Here is a 16,365-nt window from a genome sequence, read left to right on the forward strand (position 1 = left end):
GATATTTACTAAAATAGTTAGGAATTTAAGCCCTAGAACCGATTAATGTATTGGCGGACTGATACTAAAGCTGGTTGCCCGGCCAGTGCAAGCAAAAACATGTTGAGGTCGGTTCGTAAGAAATTCGTTAACCGAATTTTTGTTCGTTAACCGAATTGAAGATCCTTATGGAAGGCAGTTCGTTAACCGAAATTTCGTTAACCGGTAGGCGAAGAGTTAACACATATGTGTATATATATATATATATATATATATATATATATATATATATATATATATATATATATATATATATATATATATATATATATATATATATATATATATATATATATATATATATATATATATATATATGCTGATAACAACAAGGAAAAATAAAACACAAAATTCCCAAGCGCTTTCGTGTAATTCACATCTTCAGGGGTGAGTACAGGCTAAAGTAGAAGTGCAGAACAAGTTATATATATACAAAGGAGGGTGAGAACAATATATATATATATATATATATATATATATATATATATATATATATATATATATATATATATATATATATATATATATATATATATATATATATATATATATATATATATATATATATACAGGTAGCATTACTGTGTTGCATAGTACAGCACAATTAATTATCTAATAATATTTATTTACTGAGCTGATCAGCCGAGAAGGTTAGACAACTACTTCCAGGGTTCACCAAGGCAGATGAAAGAAATTTACCAAAAGTAGATGTCTTTGTGATTGTAGAGTACAGTATTATCAAGAACTCCGCCATCTAGCTATGAAGCACGTTAAATTACATCTGCCATCTGATCATCTCAAGCCCATCCCCTGGCCATGGTCGTCCCTAGTCCTTACACATCATTAAATATAGATATTAGTGACGAAACTTACATTTTCCAGACAAGAAATAGAGAACAGTGATGAAAACTTCCATGTTGGAGTTATCGGTCTTTTGCATCATTTTGGCACCCAGGGAGTAAATACACACGATGATACTTGAGCAGTAATTTATTTGAACCTAAAAATAAGGTATGACTGTGTATATCAACATTGTATATGGCTACAAGTCCTATATTTCTGTTGGTAACAACACTTACACCACAACTAGCTGCCTCCAGGCTCCCGCTCTGTTGCTCGCACTAGTCAGTGACATCACAACCAATCACAGAGCTTTTTGCAGTTATGTGACTTTTCAGCAACTTTAACCATTATTTTTTACACTTTTTGGCCTGCTTTATTTAAAAATGGCCTTACCATAGTGAATTTAAGCGCCTTCTTTACCCATCGACCTGCCATCTTATGAAAAATTCCGACCATCAACTTGTCCATTATACAAAAGTGAATGGCATGTAGGAAAAAAAAAATTGTTGTAGCAGAAAAGATGCAGGGAAAAATTTTCAAATTAATGAAACAGCAAGGTGGCTTGTGCACTAAAAGTAAAATAAAACTTTGAACTGTTACCTTCACACCTCAGTTCAGCTTCCTTACTGTAAGGTTATGTGAAAATAATATTTGCATTTACTAACCTTCACTGATTTTGTACTTGATGAGGTTGTTGATCATCACATCTCTGTCACGAGCTTCCACACGGAACATGTCTCTCTGTCAAAAAAATATATTATCTATGGTCATATACAAAGAGAAAAACAATTGAAGGGGGTGAAAATGTATGACATACCTAAAAAATGTAAGCAGGAATTCCAAGCAGCATTCATTATCTGGTACCTCATTGTAATTATTAACATATTTATTGTATTATAGCCCAATAAACCGGAATTTTGTACAGTATATTGAGAAAGAGAAAGAGATACTCTAATGATTAGAGTAGTGAGATAAGCCAATAAATACATTTTACACAGCCTAGAATCACAGTATTGATCCATCCCCATGGGGGTCTGCAGGCGAGGGCATGTATTTCTTCACCATATATACTTGGGGTAAAAAATTTTCACCTGTGTACATTACAGGTTCTGATATACAGTGAACCCTCTAAGATTCGGACCTGGCAAATCTAGATTTCGGAAGATTCGGACAAAATTTGGGGGTACCGGGGGTTAAGAAGCTTCCCTAAGAAACTTTCTCAAAACAGAGCAAAGATCATCATCTTAGGCTCGTGTAACTAAGATGTCAGTGAGCAGGATACAGGTGCCTGAGGCGGGAAACATAAACAGAATTGTCAATTGTTGTTTATGGAAATACTGTACGATGTCATTCACTCTAGTAATGATACAATACTTCTTATTAAGTTATAATAGGTAAATGCCTGATTTATATAATTTGTTTATCACTGTGACCATCACTGTTTTCAAATTAGACTACAAGATATGTATTTCTCCCATACATATTTTGAATGTATGCTTGGCAACGAGAGTGAGTGACCACTAATTAGAGTGTCATCTGCAGTTGTAACTCTCCTCGCTCTCTGCCATACTTCACTAGATTTACTGTTATTATTAGTGTTTACTGATATAATAGTGCTTAATAGTGATTAATCGTGGCATTCTAGCCAGGTTAGACTCGTCACTGTAACCACCAGGCTACAGGTTCTTCCAAGAGTTCACAACTCTCACTCCGAAAAAGTTTGCCCTCACAGTTTTCTGGACTTGCGGCTTCTTCAACCTTGAGCTGTATCTGATGAGTCATGGTGCTTATGAATCATTGGAATAAGTGTTAAATACCCAACAAAACCAATAATTTCCCAATGACTAATTACTGCGTTCTTGGCTACAACACAAATTAAGAAAACCTTTCTATGATTAGGGGAGTCTATAATTATGAATAAAACTCACCCCTGGGTCACCCTCCAAAAATCTGAAGGTTGGAAAGTAATTCATCCAATATGGTGGATTATCTCCCACATCCTCCAGTGACACCAGGATTGTCTGAGTCACAGTCCTTGTATTCCCTCTGGTGTCAATGCTCTGAAATATAAAGACACAAATGACACTACAGTAACTGATTTGAACCCATTCATTTTTTGATTGAATTATTATATCTAAAATTCCTAAGTAATTCCATGGAGAGATAAAGAGGGTCAAAAAGTATACCTTTCAATGTCACTCTTCCAAGACACTGGGTGAAATTAGCCTACAGCATCTTATATATCATCTTGTATGTAAGCAATATTCAAAAGTGACTACCTAATTAATCATTATGTTTAGTTCTGAAATAAAATAGAATACCCCAAAAACCAACATCCCATTAACCGCCAATTTGCATGATTGGGAAAGGAATGACAGAGATATCTCGAATTGGCAGATGGTGACGTGGTGCGAATTCTTGCCGCAAGAGAGCTCTGCGTGCTGCCTCCGACTTATTCCCACCTCTCTGCACATGTTTACACTTACCATAATCCTCCCAGTGATAGCTCCTCTTGTGCTGCCCCTCTTATGGACAGCTTGATATGATGTGATAAGGCATAATGAGGCACACTAAGTGTGGTGATGGACCAGCAAAGGATGATAAAGACTTGAACTTGCCACCCTAGACATTCTCTACTATCCTCAATACAGTCTCAATTTATGCTTTATATTCCTTATTTAAGGCTTATTATGCTTACTACATATATATATGTCTGTTTAATTTTCTTGCTTGACAGTGTGCAGTACAGAGATTTATCAAGGGTAGATGGGAGGTTTTGGGGGTGGATGGTCCCTAACCCCCTGAATTTGTTATACAGTATTCTGATGGCATTTATTGCTTTGATAACTGTTAATTCACTTATCAACAACTTTTCACAGTCCCTATTTGCGTTGATTATCAGGGTATGCCTGTACAGTACTAATTTACTGTACAGTTAAAATAATTGGATATACAAGTATCACCCTATTCATGATTACTAGTTTCAGGAAATTCTCCTTCACTATAATACAGTATTCCCATAAAGCTCACTGGGGTTAGGTAAAATGGACCTCGTGAGAAAGAAAATCCGCCAGTTTTTCATGCCAGTCCCAGGAGTGTGTATAAATAGCTATATGCACATGTATAACAACATTATGTATGTATAAGACAATATAATATAAAATAACAAATAAATAAACATGAAATAAGACTGTATGGACATTAGGTCCACACAGTGATAGTGAGTTGTGATAATGACAATGCAAAGACAATACCTCTGAAACATCAGCTGATCTGGTGCACAGGATGTAACTAATCCCTGTACTGAACAGTTCCTAGTGAACATGCTTGGTACCGACAAGTATTTGTAATGTGTATACCGTAGGTACCTATATGTATAATCATATCTTTTTGTAGTAAATTAGGTTAATTTTATTGATAATACAGTCAACCCTCACTTTACGTGGTTAATATAACCCGCAGGGTCCCGCGGAAAGTGAGGAACGCGTAAAGTGAATAACGTAATATATGGGATTAATTGAAATAGAGTCCGGGCCGACCCCCAAACTCCACTTTTTGACGACACACAACTATGTTGTAGTAAAAATTTTATCTTAACTTTATGATGGTATGAAAAAACAAGTAATATAGAAGAGGTTAGGTTAGGAAAAATAAAGGTTAACATAGGAAAAATAAAGGTTAGGTTAGGAAAACTAAAAGTTATGTGGAACATTTACGTTAGTAGAAGAGATGGGTCAGCGTACGGGGATGGAGGCTGGTTCCGAGGCAGAGGGCAGGCTACTGGCCCTCAGGTGAATCACCATTACTAGGTGCATCACCATCACTGTCACTTACAGCTGTCAGGACTTCCCTGACAAATCCCTCAAAGTCATCTTCACTGTCACTATCACTGGCTTGGGCTGGCTGTGGTGGGTTGCGGGCGAAGAAATCTGTTATGCTTTGCTGACGGCTGGTGTTGATGTTGTCGTGATACACCTTGATGTAGGGCTCCATAGTCTGCAACAGCTGGGTAGTGAAGATTTCATACCTGTTTGCGTCAGGGTCGTCGGAAAGGAGGAGCTTGGCTTTCTCGATACACTCGATGGCATCCCTAACATTACTATGGGATAAGTGTTGTTCTTCTTGGGATGACGCACCACCTGCCTCTTCACTGACGTCGTTATCATCATCTACCATCTCCTCGGTAGTCACATCAGGTTCCATTATCACCTCCAGGATGTCGTCGTTGGTGGTCTCGGAGAAGCCTGGAACTGTAACAGTCTGCGCAGCTTCTCTGGCAAGGTCCACTGCTACTGCAACAGTCTGAACCTCACCAGTCACAGATTGACTCCTCCTCTCACCTGGTATTCCATGCAACACATGTCTCCATGCGTGACGAATTGTAGCAATAGACAGCTGATCCCATGACTTCACCAAGAAGTCCACAGCTTTCTTGATGTTAAATACTCTCCAGAATTATTTGAACAGTATTTTTTGCTGTGCCAACTGTTGATCCTCATCTTCTTCGCTCTTGCTATCGGTGGTGGTGTCACTCAGGTTACGCAACTCTTCCCTGGTGTTGGTGTAGTCGTTCAGGAGTTTGAATTTTTTCGTAGAGAATGCAGCTTTTACATTACAGATTAACTCTTGGTCCATGGGCTGTAATATAGACGTAGTGTTGGGAGGAAGGAAGACCACTTTTATGTTGGGGTGAAAATCTAACAGTAGGGGCGAGTGTCCTGGTGCGTTGTCCAGCGGCAACAAAATCTTGAATGGCACATTCTGTCGCTCACAGAATTTCTTTACATCGGGAACAAAACAGTCATCAAACCTGGAGAGGGACAGTGTAGAGAACATCCACGCCTTACGTGTGGTCAGCCAGTGGACATTTAGCTTGGTCATGTCCATGGTTTTGTAGGCGTGCGGCTTGCGTGCTGTGTGGATCACCGATAACTTGAGCTTACTGGTACCGGAGGCATTGGTGGTAAACAGGACAGTGATGCGTTCCTTCTGCATCTTCCAGCCCCGAATCTTGCTGGCATTCTTTACAACGAAGGACTTGGAAGGTAGCTTTTTCCAGAAAAGACCAGATTCGTCCATGTTAAACACCTGGTCGTCACTGTACTGTCCTTCCTCCATAATCTCACGTAAAAACGGAGGAAATTCCCTAGCCGCAGCACGGTCAGCACTCGCTTCTTCACCACCAATGTTTATATTGGTGATCTTGTTCCGGATCTTAAACCTCTGTAACCACCCAGAGGAAGCATTAAAGGGTTTGGGCTCTGTAATTCCCATCTTTCGTGCCACTGCGATGTACAGTTCACGTGCGTACTCCTTAACAGAGCGCGTGTCGACCGCCATGTTCCGTCGCGCCTGACGCACCAAGTACCTCACAAGTAATTTTTCTGTCTTGAGAAGCACCTGGTTGTGAAAATACTTGATCATAGAAGCACCTGCACCTGTAGACTTTGTGATCTTCATGTGCTCCTTTATCTTGGCTGCATCCTTCTTTATTGTTCGAATCGTAGATTCATTCACACCATGCTGGCGCGCCAAATCAACCTGCCTTGTTCCTTTCTCCAACTCTTGGATGATGGTATACTTCACCTCGTAGCTTAAGGAACGTCGTGTCTTCTTTGGCTTAGTGCCGCTGGGTCCAGGTAAGGAAAGGTTTCTCTCTGGGGGTGGTGGTCCGGCGGAAGCCATTTTAGAGAACAATGGATGCACGTTTACACGGTCTGGCGTGGAGGGATGAAACTGGCGCGACTAGGTCAAGGATCGTCTTTCCTCCCTCCCTCCCTACCCCGGGTAGACACGTCATAATACTTTAAGCCAATTACAGCTAGCAGCAGAGGGGGGCAGGGATGCATGGCCAATCACAGTCCGATACGCCATATGACGTCAGTGATAACGCAACAAAGACACACACTGCGCAACCTTACCGCGCGGCTTGCCCAAGCGGAGGGAGGAGGAGGGAGAGGCGAGAGCACAGGCAGGCAGGCAGGCAGGCAGGTGGGGTGAATCTAAAAATAGCGTCGCGCCGGACACTCTCCGCGTAATGGGGTTCACGCACCGCGTAATGTGAGCACGTTAGGTTCTGGCAAGGCACCGCGTTAACGTGGAAACGCGGAATGTGGGACTGCGTAAAGTGAGGGTTGACTGTATCAACAAATGTATGATAATAGGTCCATAAAGTGATAGCGAGCTGTGGTAGTGAGAAACATGATAGCATTAGCCAGTGAGTTAGCTTTGCCAGTATAGTAGGCTATTAAATCTTCAAAAATTCTTTTTTCCAATATATACCTTGCTAATTATAGGGTGCATCTTATGACCTGGGAAATATGGTGCTCTGTTTTGTTGACTCCTCTCGATCCCTGGCACACAGCCTCAGATTTATTTTATTTATTTTCCCTAAGAATCCATGAGTTTCCGCAGAAAAGCTTTAAAACGGCGAGCTTTTAGGGAATACTGTACTATATATAGGTCACACTATTTTCTATAAAAAAAATAAAAAAATTACCCTGCATCTAATGCACCAGTACTACCAAATATTATTGAGATACATTTGTATTTTTAGCTTTGTTTATCCTTTTTCACTATACAAGCCCAGCTATCTCAGGAAATAATACAAAATACTTAAAAGCAAGTAGAATTATCACAAAAGGCAAAATTATCGCAACGTAAAATAAGACACCTACTGTACATTAGCTTAATAACAGAGGCAAACTCGCATCATCTCGCTATACCTCCTTTCCCAGCATTCATAAACCTTATCACATGCCTTTATTATGTTGCTTAACAATTGTGTGAACTTCAAGCATTATTTATATAAACAGGAGAGTTGTAGATGATCATTTTACCATACTAGAGGGGCAGTTCACTTGCCCTAAGCACTGCAGGGGCACCCCTCCCCCCAGGAAAAAATATTGATATAATGAGCTTCTAACACAACTATATGCCAGGGTTGTGTATCACCACCATTATCATTCTATTCCTGCTTCTTTAGTGGCTAACTACAATACCTTTCAGGCATATAACTCAATAAATGTCTATCTGTCAGGGGTTTGGAGTGGTGGTGTTATCGTCATGATTGGCTTCTGTCATTATCAAGTGAGCTGTGTTACCAGAATCTTTATTTTATTTATACATATCTACCAAATAACTCAATAAAATTGCATGATTAAAAGTTAAAAACTAATTGATGATAAAATGATAAGTGCGTGACTAATGTTAATTTGTCAAGCCAACCTATAAAAGCAATAGATTACAGTACATTAAAGTGCGGGTGGATCTGAATAGTTGACGCCCTCCTTGTGGCCGTATGGCAGGTGACAACAGTGCACGGAATGTTAAGGTGGTCAAACTCAAAAACTCAAGGTTGAATCTTGAGATTAATGTACAATACATACAGTAGTGTACTTTTAATTCTGAAAACATACAGTATTGATTTTTTTTAGTTTAGATAGATTTATTGAGTTAAATTATCAGACATTTTTCACATTGGTTCACATGTTTTTTTTAATACTAAATGTACTAGAGGGAATATTATCAAATAACATGACAGAGATTTTTTAAATCAAATCATACAATACGCAATAATCTAACTTAACTCCTTACCTATAAATCATCATAAAATACACAAAAGAAATCTACAAGATAAAAGCGAGCAGCCTAGATCCGCACACGACAATACAGTGGGACACTGAGTGTGGTTGCTACCGACCATTGCTTCCACCCCTCGCCTACCAGTTTCCGCACGCACGGTGGTGGGAACTTTGAAAATTAATTATCTTCCAAACATAATTAAGGCATGTTTGATGCGGTTAAATATTAGTATCAGTAGTATACAGTAGGGTATTGTATTTTCATGCACAACATATGTCCCCCCGCAAAAAAAATTTAAATAAAATAAATAAATAAATAAATAAATAAAATGCATGGTTCAATAAATGAATGAAATGTACTGCATCTTATGTGAAGGTGCATCTTTTATGCCGGCAAATACAGTAAGATTTAAAACCCTCGATTGATTTACGTTAGGAAAAATCCACTGAAATGAGAATTACCTTTAGGCTAAACTTGTATCTTTCCGTTCACTTGTCAAATCCAAGATGCTACAATCCCATGCTTTGTTCCAACATTATGAATCCTCAATGAAGTCATCACAATGTTCAGCCAGTGCTGAGTTTTGACTACACTGATATAAACTTGTGTTTAATGTAATAATAAAAACTGAGTTGGTCCTCTTTCTGTACACCTGTTCGTCATAATGGTGTTGGTAGCTCTGGCTTCCGAGTAAAGCAACAGCTCTCTCTGCTCAAAAGCCCATAAGAAAATGACATTACAGTGACACTTTGTCACTCAAATTATCAAGTTTATACAGTACTTTACATGTACTGTAAGTTAACATTTTAAACTGAAATAATACAATTAAGTGATTTTTGGACAAAAACATAATTAGCAGTTAAAATGTATCACCTCACCTTAAACTTTTTTATTCTATATCAAGTTATCAATTATCCTGTTAAACTTTCATGTACATTTCACTGTACAGTATTATAAGCTTGAAAATACAAAATAGGTTAAACAGCAGATTATTAGTACTGAAATTAAATAATGAAATCGAGAATTGTATTACAAACTAACACAATACAGGATTCATTATATAATTGTTTGGATGTGTGATTACTTTCTTAATGTGGCAGCATCAACTAACACTTGCCAATGCCGTCAGAGGTAGATTGATTGAGTGATTGTGGTAAATACAGCATGCCCTTAATATTCGCGGGCATTTGGGTCTCAAAAATGGCTGCGAATAGCCAAATCCGCAAATATCATTTGCTGACCAGTGGGGGGTACATTTTTACTCGTGTGCAAAGAAATGTATATACCCTCTTTATGTGTTTGCCCTTTGGACAATTATTTCTTTTACCTGTATTGTATATATGTGTGTGTGTATGTGTGTAGACAAAGACACACAGAAAGAACATACAAATAAACAATAAAAGCAAAATCCTCTCACAAATAATTCAATCAGAAACAAGACAACAAAATGTATCGAAATGTAGAAAAAATGTGAGTCTACCCTCAAGTAAACTCTGTGCTTTGTTATTAAAGTTGAGTTGAGCTTAATAAAAAAGCACGGAGATGACTTGAGGGTAGACTGACATTTTTTCTACATTTCGATACATTTTGTTGTCTTGTTTCTGATTGAATTATATTTGAGATGATTTTCCCATTACCATTTATTTGTACAGTATGTGTTTTGTATGTGTGTGTGTCTACACACACACACACACACACACAGTTATACGTCTAGCTGCCTTTCCATGAAGATGGAAACTATCTCCTCTGTTGTGACTTTTGTACATCTTCCGGGTAAACACACTTTTAGCATGAAATGTAGTGACTTATCGGTTCTAAAAGTGGTAGAGGTGGTGGAGTCCTGGGGGAGGTGCCTACTTTGGCCTCCCGAGTCCTGTGTATGCTTATACAATACTGCGCTGAGACAGTTTATGGTGCCAGTTCTTCACTTGTTTTTTAACTCTTATTTCGAGTTCACAAAGCTTGTTCATAGAAAATAAGAGTTATGCACTATTCACTTACTGCCAGTGTCCCACAATACAACTATCACTGTGAACATTACTGTATTGTAATACACAAAAATTCATGACTTTATGACTTGGTGGCACTGCAGTGACCTGTGATGCGCAAGTTACCAGGTCATTAATTATCTTTTTGGTTTTTCCATGTTTCTTTTATATACGTACCACAGTGAGTTGGTCTTTGTGTTCCTTCACTATATTACCCGGTGGATATCTCACGGACACCACTAATGGATACCTCTGGTTTATTGCTCCTCTACTTTCCACTCTTACTTCCCTTGACTGGTGGCCTAAGGCAACTGATAATTAACCATTAGGCATTTCACTCTAACTAATAAAGTTGACATTTTTCCTCAATTTCCAACATAACACAGCACTGATAAGAGTAACCTCTTTGCCAAGGAACAGTAACCTTGGTGATACTGTATTATGCTTTAACTGTCTGAGTCAAAGTTCCTCACACGAAATGTCTCATGTCTCGAATGAAGATTGTTTTCTGTAGAGCCTGGCATGGCATGGCATGCTTGCATACTATATACAGCATAGGTATATGTAAAATTATAACACAGAGATAGAGGTAAAAATGAAGAGGTGAAAATTATTTACATTTTTACAAGGCCAAATAAACTTTTATGGTACAGTAGCTGGCAAGTCATTACAAGATCATAAGATATATCTAAATATTAATAAAGCTTAATATTTATATACTTACAGTGATATTAAACAGCAATTTGTAGAACATACGATATTCAAAATCTAGGGGTTTTGTTGTCTGTAGACTAAGCACCATCATTTTATTTGTATATTCATTTTTCATCTCAAACTCTTTTGTATCAGCAGAAATCTGAAATGAAATAATAAGCTATTCAATTACATCAGAACCAGGAAAAGTTATTTTACAAAAGAGACTAGCGAGGGATGACTGAATATTTTTGGTGAGAATGTGAATGAAGAGCCTATATTAGAAATGGAGTTATAAAAAAAATACAAAAAATTCTTATAAAACTTCAGTCTTTGGATGGCCAAACATAATTTAACTCCATATTCTTTGTTTTTCAAATTTGTTTCATTAAAGTATCTGTCAAATGAAGATCTACTTTACAAAAGATTTAAACAGTCTAAATTCCTATTCTGTGACCTTCCATGCTCAACCTCTGATGAGTTGTTATGTCATTTTAAATTTCTGCCACATTGTTTAATGGGCATGAATGCTACAGTCACAGATGCTGGAGCTATGATTGACACTAGGTCAAACGTCAGTTTTCAAAGAGTCTTAGTCCTTGCCCGATATACTCTGTACTCTTTTTATTTATTTTTTAATAAATTTCATTTTGCCCTCACAATACTCGCAATCAAGCAGAAAGTGATAGTACATATACTGAGTATAATAACAGAACTATGAATAAACTTTTTTGCTAATAGCAAGTCACATGAATCTGAGACTCAAAGCAAAGATATCAGTGAATTTCAGCATGTCTTAAAGCCTGGATAAAGCACTGAACATTTGGACTGAGGACCAGCACCACAAAAATGTTCCGATCAACAGCAACGAGATCGAGAGAAGGCTTCGAGTCTTTACGCTGATTTTTACGAGTCAACAGGTGGTGAAGGGGCTGGTGCGGCTACTGAGCCAACTTTTAGTGCCAGCAAAGGGTGGTTCAAGAATCTTAAGAAACATTCTCTCTCCTTAATGTAAAGCTGACCACACACCCGCAGATGCATTTCCCCCAAAGTAAAAGAAAATAATATAGAGAAAGGTTATAGACCAGAGCAAACAGTTAATGCCACTGAATTAGGTCTATATTGGAAAAGATGCCTGGTAGAACGTACATAAACAAGCAGGAGAGGCGTGCCCCTGGGTTCAAGGCAGCCAAGGACAGAGTGATGTTCATCTTCTATGGAAGTGCAGCTGGCAACATGATCAAACCGGGATTGCTTTATCGCTCAGCAAACCGTAGGGCTTTAAAGGGTAAAAACAACAACCTTTTACTGGTTTTTTGGCAGTCCAATAAAAAGGCCTGGTTAACTGGAAGAGGAAAAGTATGTTGCTTCCAAGAAGAAGGAATTCAAGGTACTATTATTGATAGATACTGCACCAGGCCACCCAGAAAGTTTACAGTTTAGCCATCCAGGTGTAGAGGTGGTGTTCTTTCTGTACTGAGCACATGGTCATCCTTAATATCTCTTTAATTCATATTACGTTACAAAACATTCAAATCCACCATGCTTGTAGAGTCACAGAAAACGGTAGAAAACGTGAAACTATGGTAAGGAATAACTCACCTGCTGTATGTTTATATGAATTGTACCAATGTACGATCATATAATATTAAGAGTATGTACTGACAGTGCTAAGGAGAACTCAAGGTATCTATAGGATGATTGGAATGGTCCAATTGATACGGACTAGTGTACTATAAGGGATAAGTGTGACCATGTGTAGACTGTGTCTGAAGGTCATAATATTTACATCTGTGAACGATTAGTAAACATAGCTACCTCAGGTATCAGATGAAAATATATGAGAACAATGATCTGAAAAAAGGATAAATGTATCAGGCATATGTGAAGTGTTGGAAGTGATCCAGAAACTATGCTTCAAAGAAAATATCTTGTATACCTCGGTGTGAGCTTAATACACCTCGTTACTCCATGTGACGAATAACCACGAGTAGTGCAATGATCCGAGAATCTTATGAATGTGTTCAACGATTGCAACGTGTGAGGGGGGGAGCCCTAAATACGGATTGAAGTGAAGAGGATATACCCACGCCAAGAAAACACTAGCCTAGGCCTTTTTTCTATGTTGGCGCCCAAGACGCCCCGGGCTACGGTTCCAAGTTAATGATATAACCCAATTAATTTTCCCAGAAACTAGCAAACCAGACTTTTACTTTAGTATGTCATTTAGAATTAGATATGTAATTATAAGGCATAAAGTCACAATAGATGAGAAAGTGTATAGGTGAGAGCCAGATTAATGTCAAAGTGAAATTTAAAGTCTGGAAACTGTAGGCCTAGTTCAGGGCGAGACGCCACGCCATAGTATAAGTCAGGCTTCTCTTCTCACCCACGCAGGTCAGTACCCCACTGTATTTATAGAGGCCTATCTAGCAGTTTATATTAATTGACTACCTTCAAACTCACAATTTGGCTGCTACGGGTGGGTTGGCTCAAAACTTTGATTGGCCTTGTACTATGTTTGTCTCAGCTGCAGGCACGCGGAATGTGAAGATCCTGTAGGGCACCACGAACGCTTAGTCTGCGGAATATGGGACCGCCGAAAAGTGAGGTTAACTGTATGTATATATATATATATATATATATATATATATATATATATATATATATATATATATATATATATATATATATATATATATATATATATATATATATATATATATATATATATATATATATATATATATATATATATATATAAGTTGGTCCTCATATTACGTCCCCGCATTCCGCTGCTTTCATCGTTAACGCGTGCCTTGCCAAAACCTAACATTTTCACATTCCGCGTCGTGGAACCCATATTAGCGGAGAGCGGCTGGGCAAGCCGCGCCATTTTGATCCAAACCTCCGCCATCCGCCATGTTGTGTAAGAGGCGCCAAAATGGTGCGCACAAGGTCGCCCACATCAAAACATGACCAGTTCTTCACCCGCCACCCACCAGCCGCCCAGTCAGTGATAGTGATAATTATAGTGAGGATATGGACTTATATGTACTTTGGGGTTTGACAAAGAGGCCCTGCAAGCCTCTGTGGTGGATAGTGATAATTGATACGTGATACAGGTGAGGGCCAATAATCTGCCCTCTGCCTCGAACCAACCGCCCATCCCTTGTGCCCAGCCATCTTTCTACAAATGTAAGTGTTAAAAAACCTAATATTATTGATATTTCTTAATTATTAATTGTGTGTGCATGCCATCATAAAGTTAAGATAATATTTTTACTACAACATAGTTGTGTGTCGGCCAAAAGTGGAGTTTGGGATCGCCCGACTCCATTTCAATTAATCCCATATGTTATGTTATTCACTACGCTTTCACTTTCCGTGGTACCCGGGGTTACATTAACCGCGTAATATGAGGACCAATCATATATATATATATATATATATATATATATATATATACATACATACATACATACATACATACATACATATAGATATATATATATATATATATATATATATATATATATATATATATATATATATATATATATATATATATATATATATATATATATATATATATATATATTTATATATATATATATACTGCATAAATTTTCTTTGTCCCAATTATACACGTGCTAGTATGAATACTCTGTACCATGATATATGTGGCTATCTCTCTCCCTCATCTCATGTTCGTTCACAAAACTTTTCGGGCTTCCGCCCTGGGTTTTCTGATTACTCTCAGCATGCAGGCCAGAGTTAAGTTTTTCTCTTCATAACTATATTTTATTCATGTCTTCAGTAGCGGGTTCAGCCTTTCCAGGCGAACTTTAGCGAGGCTGACAGCCTTAGTGACCATCAACTTCAGGTACAGCTACACAGCCTTAGTGACCATCAACTTCAGGTACAGCTACACAGCCTTAGTGACCATCAACTTCAGGTACAGCTACACAGCCTTAGTGACCATCAACTTCAGGTACAGCTACACCATCAACTTCAGGTACAGCTACACCATCAACTTCAGGTTCAGCTACACCATCAACTTCAGGTACAGCTACACCATCAACTTCAGGTACAGCTACACCATCAACTTCAGATACGGCTACACCACCAAATTCAGCATCAGCAACAGCTTCAGCAACAACTACAGGTTGAACAACAGCTTCAGCAATAGCTTCAGGTTCAGCAACAGCTTCAGCAACAACTGCAGGTTGAACAGCAGCTTCAGCAATAGCTTCAAGTTCAGCAACAGCTTCAGCAACAGCTATGGTATCTTTAGGGAAAGCTTCAGCTAGAGTTGAACCTACAGCTTCAGATGGAGAACCTGATGATTTAGGAACTTCGTCGTCATCTGAGTAAAAACTCAGCCAACAACATTGGTTGTCCTTATGTTTTCGACTTTACCACCATTGGTGAGTAGAATATTTGTTTTACATGCATAAGCATTTATTAAAACATATATGAGAACAGTAATAAGTGTTGCTTTCATATACAGTATTACCCCGCTTTACACGGTTTCACTTTCCGCGATTTCTGATTTCTCATTTACGCGGTACCTTGCCAGAACCAGACTTTCACTTTCCGCGGTGCATCTACTCATATACACGGTGAAGTATAATTTTTTTTTTTTATTTACCTCATAAAATTCATACAAATTACCCAGCCAGAATATAATTTACATTGCTGGAATTCTTACAATATGATGATCATTTTGAATATAAACATCATGGATTTTGCATTAGACATACAAATTTTAGATCTTATGTAATAATTTGGTTTACACAAAGCAAATATTTTATCCTTTGTGCAGAATATATGAAGTTTACATTCAAAATATTCCCTGATCTGCAAGGAATCCAGAAATGTCAATTATATTATCCTAACTTTAGTCTGAGTTATTATTTATTACTAAAAATTTAAATATACAATTTGATCCCAATCCCTTTTCGGAGGGAGGGAGGGAGGGACCCAGCTAGGGCGGAGTATTTGATTGACAGATAGTGTCCTTGAAGAATATTTCTTTGTATATTTACTGAAGATATATGTTTTAGCTCATAAAATTCATATAAATTACCCGGCCAGAATATAATTTACATTGCTGGAATTCTTACAATATGATGATCATTTTGAATATAAACATCATGGATTTTGCATTAGACATACAAATTTTAGATCTAAAGTAATAATTTGGTTTACACAA

General features: G+C 37.9%; 1 protein-coding gene across 1 annotated transcript in view; it reads right to left on the reverse strand.

Annotated features, from left to right (window-relative positions):
- Positions 1-391: 391 nt before the first annotated feature.
- The window catches only part of LOC121857842 (cadherin-99C-like), a 28,462-nt gene continuing 12,488 nt past the window's right edge, over positions 392-16,365 (reverse strand). The window contains exons 2-5 of the mRNA XM_042354104.1: positions 11,179-11,310; positions 2,811-2,942; positions 1,548-1,623; positions 392-437 (exon numbers count right to left, since the gene is read on the reverse strand). Of these exons, the coding sequence (XP_042210038.1) occupies positions 421-437; positions 1,548-1,623; positions 2,811-2,942; positions 11,179-11,310 (357 nt within the window). The 3' untranslated portion in view covers positions 392-420. The remainder of the gene's footprint in view (positions 438-1,547; positions 1,624-2,810; positions 2,943-11,178; positions 11,311-16,365) is intronic.

Source organism: Homarus americanus, unplaced genomic scaffold (assembly GCF_018991925.1).
Source record: "Homarus americanus isolate GMGI-L3 unplaced genomic scaffold, GMGI_Hamer_2.0 scaffold23295, whole genome shotgun sequence".
In the NCBI taxonomy this organism is placed as follows: Eukaryota; Metazoa; Arthropoda; class Malacostraca; order Decapoda; family Nephropidae; genus Homarus; species Homarus americanus.